We start from the raw sequence: 24,649 nt of genomic DNA, 5'->3' as shown, positions 1-24,649 counted from the left end.
CAAAGGGAAGAGCTGAGGTAATATAACTATACGAAATTCTACTGGTACTTATTTCTAAGTAAAAAATAAGCTCGCATCAATTTGACATAGCTATCTGATAGAAACATATTTATTGTATGTTCCCTACTTTTATATCTGTTACGATATTCTTGCCTTAAAATCCTCGATTACATGTATTTGTAAGATTGTTACGCCAATCCATAACTTAAGGTGTTATAATGTTGTAGTGTTGAGAATAATACGTTTGAAAACAGTGCCGAGTATGTGGCCGATGTCTAAACGTCACACAGATGCCTGCAGCGCGAGATGTTATCTATTGATTGTATCTTTGCTTTAATACATTCCAGCGATGATAGCCTATTAAGTGGAGCCCGGTCGAGTGCGAAATATTTATAAACTATTTAGAACTACCGTACACAGTACACGGGAGTGTGTGACCGTCCTTGTTTGTGCCTGTATTTATTAAACTGTGACGTAAATTGCGCATCTGTTGCATGATATACAGCTTAATGCACAATATAAACGAAATAATCCACGTTGTAAAGCAAACATGTCGGGATAGGCAGGTGTGTGAGCAGCCCCTAAGCTACCCTGTTTCGACAGCCGACCACTTCCGACGCCAACTGCAACGCGAATTGTTACTCACTCTCACAACTACGCAACGCTAAATTCGACCTTCATTCGTACAGTTAAAGTTCTTTTTCGAATCTCTCACAAACACCGGGTGTAAACATTACGTTAACGGTTTTAGATTTAATATTAATTAAGTAACTCAAAGTTCAATCGATCCTGACAGAAGAAGCATTTTAGCAACACGTCAATAAACACAAAATATAAGGTACTGAAAACATGACGATTATAACTAATAGGACGCTGAACGACGCGACGCAGTATGTAAACAAACAAACAAGTCACGCATCAAATCGAGCGCATTGTGAAATGCACACACGGGACATGTAACACATGCATAACTTACGTGTTTATGCGCAGGCGACGGTACGTAAACAACGCTGTAATAGTCCATCGATCGGCGAGTGCAGGGAACCTAGAGATCGATGGTGGCGCTGCGTCGATGCAGTTCGTGTACGTCGGGTGCGGGCGCGATGCGCTCTATCCCCTGCTCCATAAGAGCGATAGTCGGCGACGTGGTGTTGTTGTTGATTTGGACGGAATTTAAACGGGTCGAGAACGCGTGCGCACGATGCGCAGCGGTGCATAGGCGAGCAGTGCAATGCAGCGTGCGCGGGGCGCGGGCGCACAAGGCTGACTGCAGCCGCGAGGGGCACCCCGCCGGGCGCCGCGCCCTCTGACCGCCACCGGCCGATACATTGTCAACAAATGAATGGAAATGAGTCTGATGGGCTTCTTCACGTTACACCACCGACAGACTGTTATGTAGCGACGATCGCTGCTTTAGCTTATAAATCTGGGCATTGTGTACCTTACCAATAACAGAACAGGGATTACACTGTGTGAACTTACAAACGTATCTCAATTTTAGTGTTTGTGTCGACAATGACTAAAAATGTAGTTTTAAGGTTTTGTCAACATTGCATTTTACGTATAGTTTCTGGTGAACACAAAGTTGATAATAAACAATTTATTAATATGCGTTAAGTGGTGTATTGTATTTAATTGAATGTAGGTAGTGCATGTGTGCGTGTGGTTCATTTTAGTTATGATTACGAGTTAGCATGATGCGGGCGTAAGTGCATCTCGTATCGTCCAAAACAAATGAGTGCGCGCGTGCCGCGGCGCGTCGCCACCGCCACATGCAAGCATGCCTCGGATTCCATTGAGAGGGTTTTATCGGTGGCGGCGGAGAGAGGAGCCGCGTACGCGCAAGAATTCGGGTGTTTGGGTGCGCGGCCGCGTGAGGGGTCGACGACCGCGTAGCGCCGCGCGCCCTTTGAGCGATTTTTCTAATGCATAGCCGTCGACATCGCCTGCCGACACCCGTCAGGGTTGTACCATTACTCACTTGATGCTTGACGCGCTGTGCACCACAATTTTACATTTTATTAAACTCTTAAAAAAAATCCTCGAGACCAATCAATATCCATTGTTAGTGTAAAATCTATCAATTATATCTGCGGTTAAATGTAAGTAAGACAGAACTTACATTTTACGACGCACCTACGATATAAGTAGCCAAGTAAAAATTACTTTTAAATGTTGTATAACGTAGGTATTATGCCTCAACATAATTTAAATAATTGCTCCAAATTACAGCTGTTAGTAGTTAAAACTTACGAAGTGTTAACTGGTCCTGTGTGATCGGCCTTAGTTATGTTGTTTCCTGTTATAGATTAGTGGATTCTCGGAACTCTGATAAAATATCCAATAAAACAATAAAGTTAACAATATATCGCGCCTAGGAACCATAAATCAGCCAAGTATAAATAAATTAATAACAATAAGTTTGACATACGGGAGACTTATGAAACAAAGTTTGTAACACAATCACTGACCACATATTTTATACTCCGGCATTATAACATACCTACTTATGCAATCAAGTAGTAGCTGTTGATAAAATAGTTTATCTGACCACTTCCTTACTAATAACACGTTGTGTTCATCCAAAACTTATTGATTGAAAAGTTTAACGGTGCAAAACTTATCGCTGCACGGGTGCAAATTTTATTCATTTTTACTGAACGTTTTCACTCAATTTGGTTATCAGTAAAATTAAGGAATATCACAGGCAGAGCAAGAAGTTTTAGTGGAGTTTTGGAAATGAGAGTAGTTCGTATAATTATAAAGCAACTGTTTCTCAACCATCCGAGTCAGAGGATCTGCACCATACTCGTAATCCTTCCTATTGAGTTTTGTAGATAGATATAAGCTTCGTCTTGTATTTACCTCATTACACCAGGTTGCTGTCACAAAGATCCCACGAGAAGTACCTGAAAACTGCTGAAGATGTAGCAAATACTGACAAAAAATTGTCTTAGTATATCAGTGTACAAGTAACTTCGGGTTTTGGTCCATTCATTGTATGATCCTTCATTTACAGACCTTAATGAAAGGCCATTATTATATACGAAAATGTAAGAGCCTTAATAAATTGGATGCTATATTTGGCACTCACTAATCTGTTACTGACTAACCCCCGGTTTCTGAGGTACATTAGGCGGTAGTTTATCTATTCAATAGTGTCAGAACTCATATAAAAAAACGCTATTGAATAGATAAATTACCGTTAAATGTACTCAGAAACCAGGGGTTAGTCGTTCGAAAATTCTCTATCTGAACAAATCTTCTATATGGAACAGTCTACCTGTCTTTATCGTAAATTCCGTGGAACAACGAGAAAGCTATTTAGCAAGGTTTAGGCTCCCTCTTGTCTTACAATTTCGAAATGGGTAACTCATAGCCAATTTCACCATTGTAGCCACATACATATGTAAAACTTTAGCAATGAAGTGTCTCAAAATGACTCCAAAGGGCTAAAATCATTATGAACCTCAGATTAACGTTCAGTATTATATCATATCTGCACCAAGATCATCACTTACCTGGCCATTTTATAAATGATGAGAGGACTTTTACACTTGGTGAACGTAGATACGATTGTGCATCAGAATGAGTCTATAATTCCTAGACTCCCTGCCATTGATTTGTCCCTTTTTGATTATATTATATCATTGTAACAATCTCCACAGTAACTTCTGAGCAACTTTTTGATAGGTTTGTGTATCCTAATAAGGCTTAAAGAGTAGACATACTCCGTACTGCAGCGACTTAGTTTCTAAGAGTTTAGTATGTAAATAGTTTAGAATTGAATTTCAGTTCATACTTACGGCAGTTATATCAAAATTAGGTATATCTACGTCAATTTTATCATTAAACAACGTTTTATACGTCTAGCTACTGAATATTGTGAAAGTTATTACTGCGCGGTTTCTTTAGCTAAAATGGAGTTTAACCGACTTTCGAAGATATCCTTTAAACCGTCGTTCGGCAAATAGGTCGATGGACGAATATATTACAAGTATTGTTGTTGTGCTAACATCTGACAGCAAGGCAAGAGGAAGTGAAGTCGTTGGTACATATCTACGTACAGGTTTACTAACGACCCGGCTGGGCCTCGTTTATCGCTGCTCCCGTTCCATTTAAATACACTCGATAAGGAAAACTTTTGTTGCGAGGTAAAATCACATACCGTTCATGGCTTACGTGCTACATTCGGCTAATAAATGTACCTATAATTTTAAGTTTAGATCGCCTTGATTGATACACGAAGACGCTAAGAATTTCTAGTGAAGTTTTAGTTGACGCCGTAATAAGTTATTTAAATCAACATAGATGTATTCATAGTCAGGATTGTAGGTTTTCAGGAAATAACGACACTTGTTTCACTGCATTTTGTATAATATAAAACAATAAACGTAATCTTAAGTAACAATGTAGGTAATCGAACTAAAAAATTGTGCTATTGTGACAAAATAATTAATTCAGTAGTCCGAATAAATGCATTCATAAAGAACAAACCCTTATAGTCCATAAGAACTAAATGATAAAATTAACTTTGGACATAAATATATTAAATTCAATTATATTTTATACATAAATAATATTTTTGGAGAATCAATGGCTAATTTTAAAAGTTCAAAATTGAGTAGTGTGGTTTTCTAGAGGCGTGTACTTTATACGTATGTAACTACGTAACAACTGTCTATCTATTATTTCGAGACAAACAAGAATATTATAAACACAAATGAACTTGACTGCGAAGGGCGGGAGTATAATGTCATTCTTAACTAATACAGAACATTACATTGTTATCCCTGAATGTAAAATATTTACATCTAATAGCTGCACAATTTAACAAGATCCAAGTATATTTTAGCTTATAATGCCTGTAGAAATCCGCACTACTCTGATAACAGTTCTTATGACTAAATATATTACATGCAGTATGTACTCGAATGTACAATATAAATTAAAAATTAGGCTATTTCATATTCCTTATAAAACATTTTATATATATTGTCTTTAATTTATCCTAAAATGAAGGGCTTGTGCTACTCACAATATGACATAAATATTTGTTTACACATTAACTACATAATGTTAAAGTGATTTCAGATCAACTGATAGATTGATAATCATAGGAATGGTCTTGTTCAGAAATATAAGAAAGTTCTGACACTGTATTTTTGTTTTATAGAACAACAGCATAAAAATGAATAAGCGTCTACGGAACCATAATTATACCTATGTTTATATTTGTACCTAAGTTATTGCCAGAGTAATAACATAAATTGAGAAGCACAAGCCCTATAAGGTTACTCAAAACCAATTACATTCTACTGAGTGATGTCACCGTAGTATAAACTTACTAAATTAAAAACAACTAATGGAGTACTACGACGACAACATTCAGAACACGGGGACAGGTGGAATTCGCAACATTACAACTGCACCGATTATCTAAACTAAACAAATCAACCGAAATACCATCAAATATCTTATTTATACTTATAGAATACTTTGAATAATCTATCTATATATTAATATCTTTTTGGAATAAACTTGACCACCCTCGTGGAATATAGCTATCATCCACAAATTGATGAATGTTGTTTAATAATAAATAATTCGTTCGCAATGTTAACAGTACAGTTGAACGTCGGTATAATTCAGGTAGGAGCATCTCTTCTAATTTTACGTTTACTATTGATCAAGTACTAAATGGCAAGTCATGAAAGCGTCGTTAATCTGTGGCTCGCTCGAGTATAACCCAAACACTACTAAACGCTTTCTCGACGGCCGCATATTTGTACGTCTACGAAAGTATCAAGTACCCTACATTGACCTTTCTACAATACTTTATTATCATGAACACGCTTTACTGATGGCTAGAAGGAAGCGATCTAAATTAATATTACCTGTTTGGTTTATCTTTACACTAACAATATCGAATTCAAGCAACGCGTCTTTAATGCGTTTTTTGAATTAAACTTTCTTTCGCAATTTTGTGAATCAGTTCATTCCCACGTGTTGGCAGTATGGGATTGCGCTACAAACTACATATATCGCAATATTAATATACGAGTAGGTACTTTACATATTTACAACGAATTCCACCTTTGGTTTAAAAACAATTTGGCTACGGCGCAACTTCCAAAACATTGTTTACGATGCCATTTTCCTCTTCTGTTTTACTATTTCCTACTTACACGATATAAAGAAAAGCTCTTTATGAAGTTGTGAAATCAGATAATGTCAATTATCCTCTATACATTTAAATATAAGGAACACGTTTTAAATTCTGCAATAACCTACTTTCTAATAAAAGTAATCAAATTGAAATTTAAAACGACAGTGTAAGTTCAATTGTTAAGCTTTTACTAAACATATAAAGGCAGTGACGGCGCGCGGCGTCGTTATTATGAGCACACCAAATTGTAGTTTGGAAGTGCCAGAGTCGTTGTTGTTGGCACTCGTTGGACACAATTGACAAAACGTCAATATAACGTTTACACAAGAACTTTCCTATTGTTATACTCGTACAAACTACTATATAGTTTATTAAGTATCATCATAGAGTGACCGTTGCCGCTACCTGCAGCGAGCCAATTAGAGTACTGAATACAACCAATTATAGAAAACGTACAAAATTTGAGACACGTACGCACTCGTAAGTGGCGTGCAACTACATATTTAGACCAATGGATTCTTAACCTTTTAATGACCGGTTAAAACTTTTGAGATCGCTTCATTATGCAATTGAATTATTAAATTATTCATTTACTGAACTTCTGTCAGTTGAGTAGATCAATTTTAAGGATTTCAAGCTTGAGCTAAAATTTAATGGAATTTCATCTTTAATTTTTCCAAAGACAAGGAAACTGGGGCTTTCTTTTTGCCCGTGAAATATAAGATAAGACGCATTTATACAAAAATATCTACAATCTAACTTACAGGATGTATCTCAGACCGTTAATACTATCAGCATGGTAGTCGCCGGTGAGAAGGCACGGTGTGACTGGCGGCGGGTGGAGATTACCCGAGGCCGACATCCATGCTCATCATGACCACGAAGCCGATGATGCAGCCCCATGTTGCCAGCTTGCCGTTACCACTATGGACAAAACAAGCCATTTAGAGTTTCTAACAAAATTTATACACATATGTATATGCATATGTGCAGATGCAGAATACTCATAGTAAAGAACACTGAAATGTTTAACAATTTAATTTAAAAAAAAAAATGTTTTCGAATCCACGATTGAGTATGGTTCAAACCCTCAGTGATAACTTGAATGGATTAAAACAAACGGCAAACGAAATTCAAGAAGTACAACAATAGTTTACAATTCTAAAAAAATCCTTTAATAGTAAGGAAAATCTAGTTTGTGATTGGGACTCTTGTCTTCGTTACATGAAAGCCATGAAACCAATACAGCTGGTGAAATGTGGGTGTTACCTTTTAGACAACAAAACTGTGAACTGTGATTTAATAAACCGTAGGAACAAAGGTGTTTATTTTGACAGCCGGAAACTTATTTTACGATACAAACGGACACATCATAAACACATTAAAATGTATGTCTCGTGTTAAGGAGGCAGTAATACATTTACTGACGCACTTTGTGTGATATACATAATGCTATGTACATAATAACATATAGGGGTCCGTTATAAAATGCTGTCGTCATTCAATACGAGCCATTGAGAAATAAAATAACGAGTAAACGATATTTGAATATCAAATAGGTAGCAAAATTACGATATCGGAAAGGCCGGCCGATGGCGCTTGCGTCTCACGCACTCGGATTTAGAGAAACCCGTCCGTTCAAAATAAACTTATTGGAATTACGGGCCATTACATTAAAACGATTCTTAGTACTTAGGTACCATACCTACTGGCGTTACGTTACACACATACACAATCGTGCTGGAAAATTGAATGGTTCCTTATAAACCTCCACAAAGCGGCTTATTAATAATCTGAAAGCGAATAATGTTATACATGACTATCTTTAATATTCACAGGTTTCTTAAGTATCACGGAATACAAATTTCCCAATCGAGATAGATTGATTTAGTAAGAAACCGAGGTACTTTATGCAAAACGTAAGATGTATGCGTGATGTAATTTTGTGTTCGTTAGTCAATAATTTATTTTACCTATGTCTAAACATTCTGGATGTGCTCAAAAGTATTTTGTGTTGGTTATTCACTAAACAACTGAACATTAATAAAATTCTTGTAGCGTAACGTACTTTCCGATATTTCTATGTGACCCAATGGCGTAATAGTTGGAGCAACTGAGGTAATGTGGGTAATTCCGTTGAAACTTTATTCCTTAGACAATCGAGTATTGCAAAATGAATGTGAATCGGCGCATGTGTACAACAAATCCATTTGACAGAGCATAGTTTTGACATCCGGCTCGTGACGAGGAGAAGCGTCGGAGTATGGCATGTTAACGAGTATGACAGCACGGCACATATTCTGATCACGTGTGGTGGGGAACCCCGACTGGGCACACGACATGCACCTAAATACCGCAGCTGACATCACGCTCAAATACCGAACATTTGAACACAAGCATACGAATTAATAGAAAATCAAACAGGGAGCTTTAACTACACTTGCCTTTGTTGAGGTAAGCTAGCTACATCCTCCGCTCTGCCTGGGGTTCTTAGTAGTTTTACAAGGAAGTTGTTGGTGATTACAATCTACTCATTTTTGATATCAATGTCCCGACCGACAGTTTATTATTGAGACAAAGGTTGCTGCTAAGTGCGGTAGCGGCCAAATGATATAGGCTAGGTATGGCAGAATTATGCCATGAAATTAAAGGGTGTTTTGCAGTAATGCCGGGTATATGACATGCAACACGATAGCTGGAGGTAGGTCAGGGTGTGTCAGACGGCGGCACACTGGATTCCCAGACGGTGACGTCAACGCATAGACAAACTAGAGCGTCGTCACCGACTTTATCCCAGCAACAAACGCGTTATTTCTTATATTTATTGTTATTGACAGTGGCGAGACGGTGACAAGCCCACGCGCGGCGGCGGCGCACCGAATTTACTTCATACTGTGCAAGGCTGCGGCGCGCCCGCCCTCCGCACGACACGCAACCGCCCGCCCGCTGCAAATAGCCGCGACAGCGCCGCGCCGCCGCCGCACACGCACCCCACACACGCCGACGACACCCGACTCCTACATCCCATCTCTACATTATCTTACACGTGAACTTTTAAAGGAATAGCGATACGAATCACATTAGAATGACAAACATCCAATCTATGCATATTAATTACATATGTGACTATTGACTGGCCGTAAGAAAGTCACCGCATTGGTTAGTAGAGATCGAAGGGAGGACAGCGGGTCTTAATAATGCAGATTCTCCAAGAGAGAGTCTCTCGCAGAGACTCCAATTTTGCTAATGCTAATTTTTGTGTATGCCCACTAGACCAAGCTGTACAGTAAATGGAGACTTGATATGATAGAAGCGGAAAACAGCTAAAAGAATTTGCTACAAAGAAACGAATATGCATGTATTAAGAGGTTGAAACATTTCACAAAAGGAAGACAGAGCAAGAAAATAATGCGATGGATTATCATTTACAGAGACATCATCAGAACATACACAGAGACTTCCGTGTAGCCAGCAGATATCACTGCACTGCACTACATGTCTCTACGCTTTGCTCTAGGTGATATTTCTATGTCTGTTTCTGATCCTGGTTCTGATGGAATAGAGTAGGGACACCAATATTTGAACTACTTAAAGAAGTAGCTTGCACGTAACTCATTACATGTGACTACTGGTCTAACCCCCGGTTTCTGAGTACATTTAGTTTATATATTCAATACCGTTTTTTATATGAGTTTAAACGTTATTGAATAGATAAACTATCGCTAAATGTACCTCAGAAACCGGGGGTTAAAGTAGTAGTTTGCACGTAACTCATTAGATCAGATTGCTGGTTTAAATCATACAGTCTTAACATATTCAATTGTATCAAATACTGCTATTTATTGGGATAAGATGAAGTGACTATTAGATAGTTTTATTGTGGTGTAACAAATAGTAGAGTGGTAAGTAATAAATGTGTTGGTGTAGTGTCGCGAGTCGCGACGTCGCGTCCGGGGTGTTAGACGGCGCGCCGCTATTTTGGGCGGGGTATTTGCGTCCCGACTCCCGCCGTCCGACGTGCGCCTACTCTTCACGTGCCGCTTGCAATGCGCAAAACTCTATTGTCTCACTTCACTATTACTGCAAGTTTTTAAAATTTTTGCAGACATACGAAATATTTAAGAGCTAAAACGTTTAGGAAGGCAACGCACCATTAACAAAGCTAATGTGGAAGCATACAATAATAAAAAAGATCGTTATAACCATATCATTAGATAAAAATTTCTCTTCATACCGATGTTACTATTGTCAATTTCATGAAATGCATTTCTGATATATTTTTGGAAAAACTTCCTATGTTCTTTCTTACTCGGCGATGAAATTTAGTGTACGGCGTAAATGCATCTAAATAGTTTGAACACTTCGTCACTAAACCGTTACACACAGAGTTATTTGTATGGATCTCTTAAGAAGTAGTCGCTGACCGTAAAGTGTACATCGCTTTTCATCGCATACAAATTTTCAACCACTAGGCACCAAGGGGTTTATTTAAAAAATACACTTATGCTTGGTCATTCATGGTCGGTTGGTATATCCATGCTACATACAAAGATTTTGGCATTGTGATATGGGTGACTGCATAGTCGTATTTGAACTGGTCGTCTCCGTACTTCGGAGGGTACGTAAAAAGCCGGTCCCGATTGTAATCAATTAAGATAACAGTCTTAAGCCACGTCAAAGGCTTGCGGGCCGCTTGAACAACTTTGACACTAGGTTGACCACTAACCATACGATAAGAAAGAAAGAAAAGAAATGATTGTGATATTAGGCAAGCATGCATATTGCAAGAATAGTGTACAAGTGTAAAATTGAAAGTTTCGAAGAACTCCAAGGTACTTCTTTAAAAGTTATTGCCAAATACGATAAGAGGTGATGAAGAGAGCACTCATAAAAGCAAACACCTGTCATATTCTATGAAGATGCTAATCAGGCTGAGAGATGCGCGCGCGTACTTCGCGAGGGAGTGTCAGGTGCCGTGCACGCGCACGCGCCGCTAACTTACCCACTTAACTTACTTCTTTTGTATGCATTTCAATTCCGTTCAACACTTTGCTTAGAATTGAATCTGCTCAGCATGAACAACAGTTACATCAAGATAAACAATAAATTATTCAATTCCTGGGTATTCTTAAAACATAATTTCCACCATTTTTAAGGACATTAACACTTAGGTGTATGGAAAATAGATGTTGGCCGATTCTCAGACCTACTCAATATACTCACAAAATTATATGACAATCGGTCAAGCTGTTTCGGAGTACGGTAACTAACATCATGACATGAAAATTTTATATATAAGATAAAGCGTCATTTGAAAATATTTTACTCGCTCTTGTTGTTTTAAACGTAGAGCTAAAAGCATGCCTTTCTGTCTGGTTCTTGGACTTCTTATTCATCACCCAGGTCCATATTATGCAGAAAAAACGTTACAAGCGGTTACTACATTTTAAAAATCCTGCTGTGTTTGTTCCCACTAGCTCTCAGCACACAATAAGTTATAGAAGGTTCTCGATATACAGAACGAAGTCCGGAAGGGAGCCGAGACCGGTCCGGAACAATTGCTTCAGATGGACAATCGCCTTACTGTCACTAAGGGGAAGTGTCTATAGATGTCCTTCGCTCTCACCCTAACGAGCCTCTACATATTGACGGTTAACAATCTGTATCAACCGAAATATGTACTCGCATGAATCAGAACAATCAAACACAGACACGACCCTCGTCTATTCAATTATAATAAAAGTTTCCTAGCAAAGCTCACATTACGCAGTACGTACTAAATACTAACGAATAGTTTGTAAATCTTTGAAAAAGTAACTCTACGATTCAGAATTTTTACTATATAATAAGTATCAACATATTACATCGTGAGGAAACCTTGCATGCCTAAAATTTGTTTAATACATTTATTGAAGGCATGCAAACTTCCTAACCCGCACTTGGCCAGCGTAGTGGACTCAATGCCTGACCCTTCCCCCTAGTTTGAGAGAAGACCCTTGCCCTGCAGTGGGACAGAAATAGCTATAATAAAAATATATATATGTATATGTATCTACAAATAGGAAACTGAACGGTTGTGCTTTATCTTTCGACATACGAACACTGTCAAACATAACGTTTGGGCTTCAGTAACATACCACGGACTCTTCGTTACTCATTTAGCTTAACGCGTAAAAGCTTCAAAGCTAGTTAAGACTATGAACAAAGTGGTTAATCAAATAATCCAAGGTATCTAGCAGCCTTTCAACAGTTTATAAGATCAATTTTGTAAATGTAATCGCCTTCACAGTTGTTGGTATGTGTCTAAATATGTGCTTGGGATGAGAATACGCGCACACCTGAATACGAATCTGCACAAAGAAGGGTGTCTTTCGTGTAAGGCAGGGGCTCCCAACCTTTTCTTAGTACGGGACCACTTTTATATTATTCTAGTTAGCAGGGACCATTATGTAAGTATATTTAAAATAAAATGTAATAATCGTCCTGAAAATTTAATTTTAAAATCATTCGCGGACCATATTTTGGCTTCCACGGACCACTGGTTGGGAACCACTGGTGAAGAGCCATGTTTACCAAGGGTCGTAACAAAGAATAGGTCGTCTTAAGAAATATTTTGGGTCAATTCAAGGACAAGTCTTTTAAATCCTTTGAGGGGGAACTAGTCCGGTGGACATAACAGACCATTATCAGAAGTAATCATTATGAAGGTTTAGATGTTGTCTTTTATTTGAATTTTTTGAATGTCGGCTCGGTTCTTGCTAAAGAATTTAGTACTTACTGGTTTGACAGGTAAAGAATCTTTCGTACTATGGCTATCATAATTTAACGAGAAAAATGTGCATGTTACGAATTCAGTTCTATTTGATTACATTTTAAGGTTTAAAAACCAAAAGCGCGCTGGTTACTGAAAAATGTTGAATCATTACAAAAATCTTATATGAGTGATATCGACTTTAATTACAGACACTGAATAAGAAGCGCTATTACTCATATTTGTTACTTTTCTGAAATCTATTAAAAGCGGCTGGTCAAAATACTCACATACATGGAAAGTCGCTAGAGCTTTATTACTTTTCTACTGGTGAGCGTTTGAAACGTATTTAAGACTAGAAATGAGTGCAAGTAACAAGCATGATACTTACGAAGCATTAGCCTCCGGGATGATGTCGTCGGCGACTACGTAGATCATCGCACCAGCTGCGAAGGCCAGCGCGTACGGCAGCGCAGGCTGGGCGGCGGCCACAGCCACGGCGCCGAGCACGCCGAATACTGGCTCAACCATTCCGGAGAGTTGGCCATACCTGGACAAATAAATATTTAAGTGTTAAAAAGGATTCTTTAATGAGTTACTACAGTAGCGCATTGATCAGTGTTTTTATGAAAATATATTTCAAAGATTCATTCGGTCGTACATCGTTTACACGATAATGTATTCTTATTGTGTTTGTGCATACCAATCCAAAGACGAAACAGAACGAAGTTGAAAAACGCTCTAATGAAGAGAAGAGCCTCTCGAATTAAGTTTTCACTAACAAACAAACGGACAATAATTGCAAGTTGTGCTCTCTTTCAGCGCGTACTGTTCATTTTTTCTTGATTTCCGACCGACTTTTACGGGATGATGTTTTTAACTAAACATTTTATAATTGTTTAGCAGCAATTTGAAAAGTGGTTTGATTATTCATACATTTCAAATCAAAACTTAAAGGATAGACAAACAAACTGAAGGTAACCGGAACTTGCAAAGGGCCGTATATCCAAAATGCTGATCACGACATCATGTATCAGTATGTTGTTAATTTTCACGTGTACGGGTGGCGGGGTGGAGGGGTACCGCGCGCGGTGCGATGCCGAAAGAGGCCGCTAACGAATTGTTTTGGTGAAAGTGCGGGCCAGTGCCGCGACCACATTCCGACGAACTGGTCGAGGAGCCGCTGTTGTGGGAAACGCCGCCAGGGCCACCCCACACGACGACCAGCCTATATCTGACTGCCAATGATGTAGCTTCCACGACTACATTAATCAACTAGTGCAGCCTACGGCCAGCGCTACACATCGACAGAACTTCCATACGAATCTTGAAAACACTATTTAGATTGTTGCTACTCGGCACTGTTTGATCATGAAATTGGCGAAACATTAGAAGAAGAAAAAATGTCCGACGCTGAATAGAAAGTCATTCAAAAAGAAATGCTTAAACATTTGAAAGTTCTGTCGGTGATTGTGTAAGGATATGATAACGCGCACGTAGGGAAGTTTAATTTGCATTAGATAACAATAGAGCAGTGCTGCAATAGCTAGGCGGAATGCGAGGGGGAAACGGGTTTGATGAAAATGTGGGGGGTGCGGGGCGGGCTCGGGCGGGCGGCGACGGCGGCGGCGCGCCGGGTGCGCGACGTGATGTTATGTTATCGCATGCATTATTCAGCGGGTGGCGAAAGCGGCAATTTGCGACAATATCCACTGATTCGCAGAATCGCCGACTGTTGAGCCGCCGACGAACCATAAAACAGGATACCCGTCACTCAATAACTACGTCGCATTTAAATAAAAGCTTACGAATAAAAGAGTACCTACGTTGAACATATTTTGGAAATTGTTCCTTGTAATGGAACTTAAAGGAGAGATATCGGAGTCGCGCAGAACAACACAGCTTTTAAGTGACTTTATTTATGCGTAGTAGGTACTTTATTGAAAGAAATGTGTTTAAGAAAAAAATCATGAGAGTAAAGAAGAATCAGATATAGGTCGTCACAACAAGAACCAATGCTTAAAAATGTAATAAGGAGTAGTTGTTTGTGGCTAAGACTAAATATCTTCGGTAGTATATGATAGTTAGTGCATGTCTACAATATGTACGTATGAATTAGGTTGAGTAATATGCTATATGTAAAACCGAATAGAATCGAGACATAGAGATTGGGGTAACTCTAACTACTCTGAGGGTCCTAATATTTATAAACATGAAGGTGTTTTGTTAAGTTGTAATCAAAGTATCCAGGAAGGTGTCTGAGAAGATTAGGCGCGGCAACAACGCAATATGCGCTCGACAAACCGGCCTCGATTGCGCAGAACAGCGCCACCAAGGCTGGCAGCGCCTTCCGCGACGACTTCTTCGGGGCCCGCGCGGCGGCGGCGGCGGCGGCTGCGGTCGCGGCGCGCCAGCGTCGCTCTCTCGATTTAATTATTTAACTGTGAAGGCCGATCGCCCGAGGCGGGCAGCGGGCGGTGCGCTGCGACTGGTCGGACGGGTGCGGTCCGGAAGAACGCGCAGACAGCGCGCCGCCGTCCGCTTGCCACGCAGCGCACCAGACTCCGCGGCACCGCAGCGACACATCGCACACCGACACCACGCAACACTCAAATTTCGAAATAGACGACTTTCTCGGGTCCAGTTAGCAATGACCATCTGACCAAACACCGTCGCTAGCGACGAGAACGGCCTCCAGACACTCCGACTCGTGCCGGACGTCGCTGACGCGGCCGCAGCGCCGCCGCGCCGCCCGCCACCGTCCCGCGACACTTACGAAAACTTTCGGCAAATGTAACCGGTGTAACAGTTTTGACTGTTTGTAAATCGATTTCGCATCGGTTGCATATCTATATGTGGCATTAGATTAACAATATACATAGGTCGAAAAATATCCACGCTAATAGTTATGTCATATTTTCTTACTAATATGTTAGCATGATGTCTTTGAGTTCTAACATTCATAATGCATATATATTAAACTTGGATCAACTTACAAAACACAAAGATGCTAAAAGAATACATTTAGTTCTCCAAAGTACTTATTTCATTTGGTAGAGTAAAAAACCAACAAAGAGGATACATCCAAAAGGAATAAAGCAAATCATGTTTTGGTTGGTTAAAAGCATATACATATAGTTGCGTAAACAGGAGAATACGGTCTAATCGATGGACATAGCTACCAAAACTACCTCAATGTCTAAACAATTGCCGAAGATAAAATACATCTTATAGCCAAAGTGCAGTCATTAATAAATTATATAGAAAGCTAATAACTTAAACTACACTTGAGAGAAGTTCAATCAGAGATGATTCGGCAACGTTTGGAGACAACATAAATATCGAAATTGATTAATAGATCCATTATTTTTCTTAAGTAGGCCTGAAGCCGTAAAGAAAGCACACTGAATTAAAGTAGTTTTAAAGCGTACATCTTGAATTTAACGTTTGTTATTCTAAGGTCTCTAACATGCACGAAACGGCGGCAATCGAGATCCCGTATGGACATGCGCGGGTTGGTCAGAGCACTTCTTGCTCGGGCCGCATTCCTCTCTCCTTGAATTCCGCGCTTCAGACCCTAGCGTACGAGTCTGAACGGGTAAAGCAATTCAGTATTATACATTCACAATTTCACACCCTCATTAAAAGCAATGTGTTAAGGATTCTGAAAAATCTGTTTTCAGACTTCAGTTGTATTGTACGTGCGAAACAAAAGTCAGCAATCAAGTTAAATGTAAAAAAGTGCCTTAGGGTACTCATCTTGCTCTAAACTTGAATAGAATAGCTAAATAATGTATGAAGTAACTAAGCTACATTCAGCACACAGGAAATAGAATACAATTATTTTCCATGGTGGCATAACATGTGCATCTAAGGTTGGCGGTATGAGTAGCGAGCAGGGCGAGGTCGTCGCTCGGCGCACATTCCCGGCCTACTCCGCGGGCCAGGATTCCCACTCGAGCACATTCTTGCCGCCACAGCCAGCGAACGAGCTACGAAGTATCCACTCACACATCAAAATGTACCACGTTTCTCTGTGTACATGAACAACTTGTAGAATCTCGGATTGCTGTATGACTTCTATTATTGGAAGAACGTTATAGACCTGTATGTATACGAATTCAGTTGTTGTTATTAGTTATAAAAACGCCGAACATCGTTATATCTGAATTGAAAATGTCCCTATATAGTCTGCTTTTTGCTGACGATCCTACTCGTTATAAGTAACTGAACTAAGAAGGCAAACATGAAACCAAAACAAGTATGCATAAAAAGCGAATCCAAATGTTCATATTAGTTTCGTAGCTCTACAACGCCTGTGCGGGCTGCACACTGTGGAATCGGCGCGGCGGCGCCAGCGCAGCGGTTCCGAGAACACGCCGGAATGCGACTATTTACAACTTTTACCTATTTGGTAACGTTTACAATGCGTGCACGTACCACAATGCGTAAGTAACCTTTTGCTCTGACAATTTGAATAATTTTGTGTGCGTTCACTTATTAACAAACGCGCATTTTAATCCAGTAGTGGGTACAAATACGTATTTACTTTTTTGAGTCGACAGTTGTTACGGTCCTATTAGAAGCAAAAATAAAATCGGTAATTTAGATTAGTTAAAACATTTGGGTAAGTAATGTTTAGCGCCGGAGACATGATCACAAATTTGAGCGAGTAGTAGAGCTGCTCGGGTCGGCAACAGTCGCTAAATGAATTAGCCTGAACAGGAATGGGGTCGGCCAGTCTGGCTGCGTTGGCATCCGGCCTAACGACGAGCGCGGGCGCATTCTCTAACCGCGCGCCATGGTCTAACTGCCGAGTGGCAAACTTGCTACCTAGATGTGAACCCTATTCTACAAATTATTGTAAAAAAATGTTCGTTATTACCGTGCAATCATCAATGACTATATAATGCTCTATATTTTCAACAATACCAACATGTCTATAAAAACGATGAAACGACTGGCCAAAATGTTCCTCGCTGCGTCGTCTTTACAATTTAGGAGGGTAGTTGAGATGAGTTTGTCAAAGAAAAAAATGCATAAATATACTACAGTTCCAGTCAAATACCTTTTCGTAAAGTAATATTTAAACAATTCTTACCAAAATGCTCTCCAAACTGAGAAACCAGCGGCTTGCAGCGGCAAACTGACAGCCAACCCCTCGGGGAAGTTTTGGATGCCGATACCCAACGCAAGATTTCTGTCAACAAATGAAAAACATACTTTAATCATAAATATGAATGTTAGCAACAACTAACAAGTGTATTCTTTGCATGTTTTATACAAGACCCCACACAGAAACCATTGAATTGCAAACCATTTATACTCTATATACAATCGAAGAGAGATTATCAATTACAAATTTCGTCATGTAACAGTTAGCAACATTTAAATCCGTTACTTCTGTCGCATAATAAATAATTAAGCGTGAGTTAAAGCGAGCAAGAGCGAGAAAGCGACAAACATTTTTATTTTATGTGACCGTAACGGGACCCATTGAAGTACCACAACTAAAAGTACTAATAGCGACGTAAACGGAAGCCTCGGGAATTCCTGTTAAAATGGTTAACTTAATAAACATGCACGGCGGCGTGGAGCCTTTGAGCTCGGTGAAAGCTGTCCGCTGCGAGGAGCGCGCGCCGACCGACCACTCCGCGCACCGCTCATCAATTGAGTTTAAGTCACCATATTATGGACAAAGATTGCTGTACCCGACTGAATACTGTTAAGAGTGTTGCAATTCTTTGTCCAATGAATTTGACCAAGAAATTGGATGATTACCTCAGATTTTGACATTTCAATTACATTGGCAACTTTCGATTCCTACTTACTGCGTTTTTAAATGTACTACTGATATAAGCGCTATATTTATATTCTGACTGAAAATTAACTATTATTATTGGTTGTACTTTTGTTTCGCTCTGCTATACTTTGATACACAAATAGTTATTAGCACAATAGGTTTTGTTTTTTTTTAAAGCTGTCTTTTCTTAAGGGTATGATGGGATTTTAACTAGCCTTTTTAAAAACCAGAGCAATGTGTAAGTTTTCGTTTTTAATCAGATGATGGCAATGTACTTCTTTGTCTTGACCTTATCCCACATTAAGTAGGGCCGGCGCAGCTTGAAAATCACACCGTAAAGGAATTCGTTAGCTGATGATTTTACAGTCGGCCGCCAACTTGCCCTCAAACCTTAGAAATCATACGTTAATTGAAAAAAAATGGAAGCGAAATTTGGTCAGAAGTTACAGGGACAGTAGAAACAATGTAATTGCTGAATATATTTTTTAATTTTTTGAGATATACATTTGAAACAAGAAGTCGGCTATTTTGCCCAAACAATGTCGTCTACTCGTTGACTACAAAAAGGTGCATTATAATCACCTTACTGATATCTTCATCACCACGCCAAACAGAATTTGTTTAAACGCTTTTGGTGTAAACTAAGGTCCTTAATCGATATTCATTTATTTTAAAATATAAATAAACATCCACCATATTTAAGTTGTTTATCATGTTGTTTTCTTAATATATTTATACCTATTCATGAGATAAGCAACTTTGTAAAGTTACCGTTATAAACTGAAAGTTAGTAAGTAAGAACTAAATCGGTAAACATGTAGTTATGTTCATTGTGCACATAACATACATTTTGTAGGGTTGATTGCTGCTTAAGTGCTAGTGAGATAAATAGCTCTAAATAACTTGCGTGTATGTAATTGTACATAAACATTCCACGATACTCGTTCTCATAGGTTACAAGATCACTTAGACAGGACAGAGATCAGGGAAGCAGTGAATATTTATATTAAGTGAAGGCATCTCAGATTGATTTGATAGACGTTGACGTTCAATTGCAATTGTTCACTGTTGCAGTCAAGGTATGTAAAATAAAAGTTATAACTTATGCAGTGGCGGCAGAAAAAAGTCATCTTACGCTTCATCGCTTCAACTGCTTACTGTGTCACGGAAACGGCTGCGGTCCGCGGCCTATTATGTCAACCAATACCTATAGAATTTTATAAGTGAATGGAGTAACGCTGACTCCGGATACATCCGAATTCCAATTACATCACAGACGAGTCCATTTCACTTTCCGACCTACCCGGAAGTGAATTCCTAAGCACGAGCATACGGCGCGGCCGAATTTTCAGTGTACCGAGCGATACTAGGCTTAAACGCCGTAGACGTAGAGTTCTCACGGCGAGCAACACGCAGAAAGTCTTCGAGGCACGCACGAAACGACGAAGCGGATGTGAACGTCACAAAGCGTCGTTCTAAAAGTGACTCAGCCGTGTAGTACTAGAGTGCAAATTGTCCTGATCGTGAGAGCGACACTCGCGAAAGTAGTGGCAACTTTCACAGCACGATGGGGGCGCATGAGGCGGCTGCGCGGGGCCCTGCCGACGGCCCATTGACGACACCGTGACCTACATACCGCAGCTCCATTCATACCGTGGCCTCGCCAAGCGGTGCGTACGTACAGGACTCTAAGCCCGCACACTTGCCGCTGTTACGGCGACACCGGAATTTCCATCGGCCAATTACACAACTCGTATCAGTGGTTGTCGCAATCGGACCTACGCGCCGTGGGCCGAGGCCGTGCCACCATCACCATACTACACTTGTTCAATTAGAGCCTCCAATAACACGCTCATTCAACTAAAAAACACAAACCTACTACCATACCATCAATTTTGCCCGAAAATATGAATATTAAACTAGGTACACCACGGTCCAGGTGCCTCTGACAGTGACGATTACATAAGTAATAAGAAATTATAATAAAAATCATAAGTCAGTTGCGACATGAAATCCAAATAAAAACTAATCAGAGCAGCGAATAACCAAAATTGTGCCATCTCCCACGTCCTAATTTTAACCCGATCATACTTATGGTTTTCGCACATTTCGTTTATGTAACACTTTACTCTTATTATCCCGAAGGAGACAATGGAATGCATCGAAATATCTTCAACTACAATAGAAACTCAGATATGGCCATAATATCTAGAAGAAAATAAAAGAGCATTACATATTGTGGAAACGGTGTGACCATTCGCATAAAAAAAACCACAAGAATGACACATAAAAAAGTTGGTAAAGTCAATAAATTAACAGGTTATATCAATTATCTTTCATGACATGATTAGTTTACTTTTGGATGAGAGCTTCTAGTTAGCCAGATAAGTAAGCATTAAATTGGCAGATTATATTAAATTGCATGACAGTAACTAAAATGACACAGTTTGGAGGTTTGCAAATCAACCAAGACGAATGTATCTATTCAACGTACCTAATCTACACGGTTACGGAATTTTGATAAAAGCTCTCAAAGATCAATTTATTAACAAAAGTATACAAGGCGACGTTACAATATAGGTAACCAAGTAGGTTAAGTTGCAAGGCAAAATATTCCGATTTAAAATATTATGATGTATCTAGTCAACCTTGGGAAGTGGCAATGAGAGAATTGTCGACGAGTATTTACCGTACCTAGCGAATATAAGGTGGTAGATGAATTGGCAATACAAGGTGGTTGCGCTAGGTATCGCAGCCGCCGGAGGGGCAGGCTGCGCAGGGGGGCAGGGAGAGCGGCGGCTGCCAGACAGCGGGGCTCCGCATGGGAGGCTAACAGCAGCCTCTTGCATTGCGCGCTGGCCGCCGTCGCCGCCGACCGACACCTTCACGCGAACGCTGCTCCACTTTGATTAAAATTGCATACTAAGCGACGTGTACATCAAACTTAACACATGAACCTGCGAACTCGCTTTTCCATCACGATTCTTTCATGACTAACGCTTACTACATGCCTTATATTCTCTAGACCGTACTGCAACAAGGCAGCTTCGGTAATGCTAGTCATTATTTAAATGAAAAAAAATCATAACGCAGACGAATATTCCAAGAAGCAAACATTATGCAATTGGTCGCGCGACTCTACTTCAATTGGCTAACATTTATTGAATAATTAACCAGAGCTAGAGTCATGTTTGAATATTAATCTATATTTGACTTCAGAACTTTTATTTCTTCTGTGGCTTGCATTGTAATGTGATCGTTACCTTAGAGAGTACCTACATAAAGAATCTAACAAAAGATTAGCCTGAATACGTTCAAAGGCTGCAGGCAGTCGATGGCCCACGAGCATGTTGTAATAACACTCGTACACATTCCTAATGGTACCAATGAATGATATCAAGAGTTGCCTACTTAAACATACTATTTCCATACGTAGATATGTGGGGAATGGTAGGAATGTAATATCTATTGAATCAGAGAGCAATTAATAATCAACATTGGAAAGCGTAAAAGATTACACGAAAGCCGACGAATTCCTTCGCAGCGCGCGTTCGGTTACGGCGCGGTGTGGCGGCGGAGCGGTGCTACGCAACGCGGCGGCGCGGTGGCGGTCTTCATCAATAGCAGGACGTTAACGAACAGCACCGCGGGACAGATGAGAAGCATCAATAACGACAAACCGATTGCCAAACAAAATTTACACCGCATTCAAATCACTAACTGTAAAAAGGCATCATTAAAATGACTAATCAAACGATCGACGCTTAAGAATCTAGTAAATGTTAATTATATGTCGGAATTTATTGAAATTATTCGAAATAAAATTAATTCTTGTTGTGATATTTACTAAAAGAGAGGTTTTGGTCGTTTGTGGAGAAATGGAAGTCTCCCACGGACCGGTTGAGGTAAGTGGTCCATCAACCTCGGCGGTGTTTTGCAGCCACCGCTGATCGCTCAGCCTATCGCTACTGCTGCCTCTACCGATTGTCTATCCAAATAAAGTTTCACTACACATATTATTCTTTTTACTTGGTAAAGTTAGGTTAGGTGCACAAGAAGGAACATAAAAGAGTGGTAAGCTGCTGAATACCGAAGGTCTCCCAAGACGCTAAATTACGATTGTTTTTAAGTCTGAAGCTCTTAAACGTAAGAATCCAAAGTGAGTCTTGCTCTCGATTTAAGAAAATGGAAATCCAACAATACCACCTCACTATGGAATCAGATATGGATCAAAACCTATAAATTGTCAAATGAACTTTTTTGAGTACTCCGAAACGGTTGTAGCTCTAAGAACTTCAAACGATTTCAGGCACTTTGTTAACTCTAGCACAAAAAGCACTAAAGCAATTTCAAAGAACTTATCAACTTTTTTTTACATATTCTTCTTTAGAAGCGTACCTTTAATGAATAGATTACGGTTTTGGCACATCTCTACTTTTTATCTCGCACCATATACCTATATCCTAGTTATTGCTCTGTATATTAATACCATGGATATGACGAACTCTACTAAAAAATGTAAGTAGGTACGAATATTATCAAAATTACTGAAATTCAGGCGATCAGCGTTAATTGATCTCATTATGCTTTACATACTAGCTTTCTATCAGTCATGTAAGCAAATATAATAATGTTCCTTCCCTAGTTCATTTGGGCATCGCATCGTGTAAACATAACGGTTGTGTAGTAACGTGAACAAATTCCTTAGGCGTTCATTCGTCCGATTCTTCGGCTGTACGTTATAATTGGTATGCGATGGAATAGTAAGTTGGTAAAACTAACCCTTTGGTGAAGTGCATTGAGATCGGCGTCGGCGCCGCACACGTCACGCGACCGCATTCCATGGTGCGGGCGCCTTCATTCATGTCGTGCGGGTAGGGCTGCCAGGCCCGCAACTTGACTCCCGGGATCACTATTCATGTTTAGCTTTCTCTTTTGATACATTTTGAGAGCTTTTAATATTCGAAACGTGTTGATACTACGTATAATTGTTTCAACTGTAATTGATCCCATCTATCATTAGTCACTTCTATTACTAAACAGTGGATAACTATATAATCTAAATGAATAATTTATTAGTCGTCTGTAAAAATATTTGCAGACGAAACTATAAGTGATTCTTGTACAGAATAGATCAAACTATGCCCAAAGAAACGGAATAGAAGTTCTGACTTCAAGTTTCGACGATTTGTTTTAGTTTATTTTACTTCATTTACCTCAAGAAATCGCATATCAAGAATAACTTACAGTCATAGTTAACATAGAGTGAAGCATCTCAAGATGCTAGCCCTATGCATGAGCGAGAGGTCGCTAAAAGACCTTTGGACGGAACGAGAAAGGCGTCCGTGTGCCATTACCCAGTATGGGAACGCAATTCGTAGACGCACGCGCACGTATTTGGTGCCGGACTTGTTTCGTTCCATCTCGCGCCCGTTTCCCGGTATAACATTGTCCCTGTCGCTCACTAGGAGAATTTCCTTTCGGCGGAGCATATCTACCGATCCGTCTGTTTGCATACTAGCGGTGTGATTTGATCGATCGCCGGTTTCCTGTGAGAAAAACAGGTTGTTTGTCAAGTCAGGTGGCGCGGTGCGTTACCGTTAATTCTTTGTGTGTGTCCGGACCGCACGCACTGCACCTTCCTGCAAGGATTTGTCTACAACGTTTTACTTCTAATAGGCTTTATATAATAAATAAGTAGCATTGAATATTATATAATTAACACCTATTTTTATAGTTAAAACGTGCTTTTGATTTAAATGTGGAATAATGGAACAAAGATTTTAAAATTTACTCAAAGTTACGAAAATAATTTTCTAAGATTAAAGCCACATTTAAAATAGGTTTACAAAATAAATAGTCCACTAAATCGTAAATACTTGAATTCACAGATGATTCCTAATATCGATGCCTCTATCAGTACTGT

The 24,649-nt window shown here is 39.6% G+C and overlaps 1 protein-coding gene across 1 annotated transcript in view; it reads right to left on the bottom strand.

Moving 5' to 3' along the window:
- Positions 1–4,362: 4,362 nt before the first annotated feature.
- Zip48C (Zinc/iron regulated transporter-related protein 48C) overlaps positions 4,363–24,649 on the bottom strand; it is a 35,137-nt gene continuing 14,850 nt past the window's right edge. Inside the window, exons 5-7 of the mRNA XM_076122567.1 lie at positions 18,022–18,120; positions 13,312–13,470; positions 4,363–7,093 (exon numbers count right to left, since the gene is read on the bottom strand). Of these exons, the coding sequence (XP_075978682.1) occupies positions 7,015–7,093; positions 13,312–13,470; positions 18,022–18,120 (337 nt within the window). The 3' untranslated portion in view covers positions 4,363–7,014. The remainder of the gene's footprint in view (positions 7,094–13,311; positions 13,471–18,021; positions 18,121–24,649) is intronic.

This window comes from Anticarsia gemmatalis, chromosome 14 (assembly GCF_050436995.1).
Source record: "Anticarsia gemmatalis isolate Benzon Research Colony breed Stoneville strain chromosome 14, ilAntGemm2 primary, whole genome shotgun sequence".
Lineage (NCBI taxonomy): Eukaryota > Metazoa > Arthropoda > Insecta > Lepidoptera > Erebidae > Anticarsia > Anticarsia gemmatalis.
Note: the sequence above shows the minus strand (reverse complement) of the source record. Positions and strands in the feature narration are given on the sequence as shown.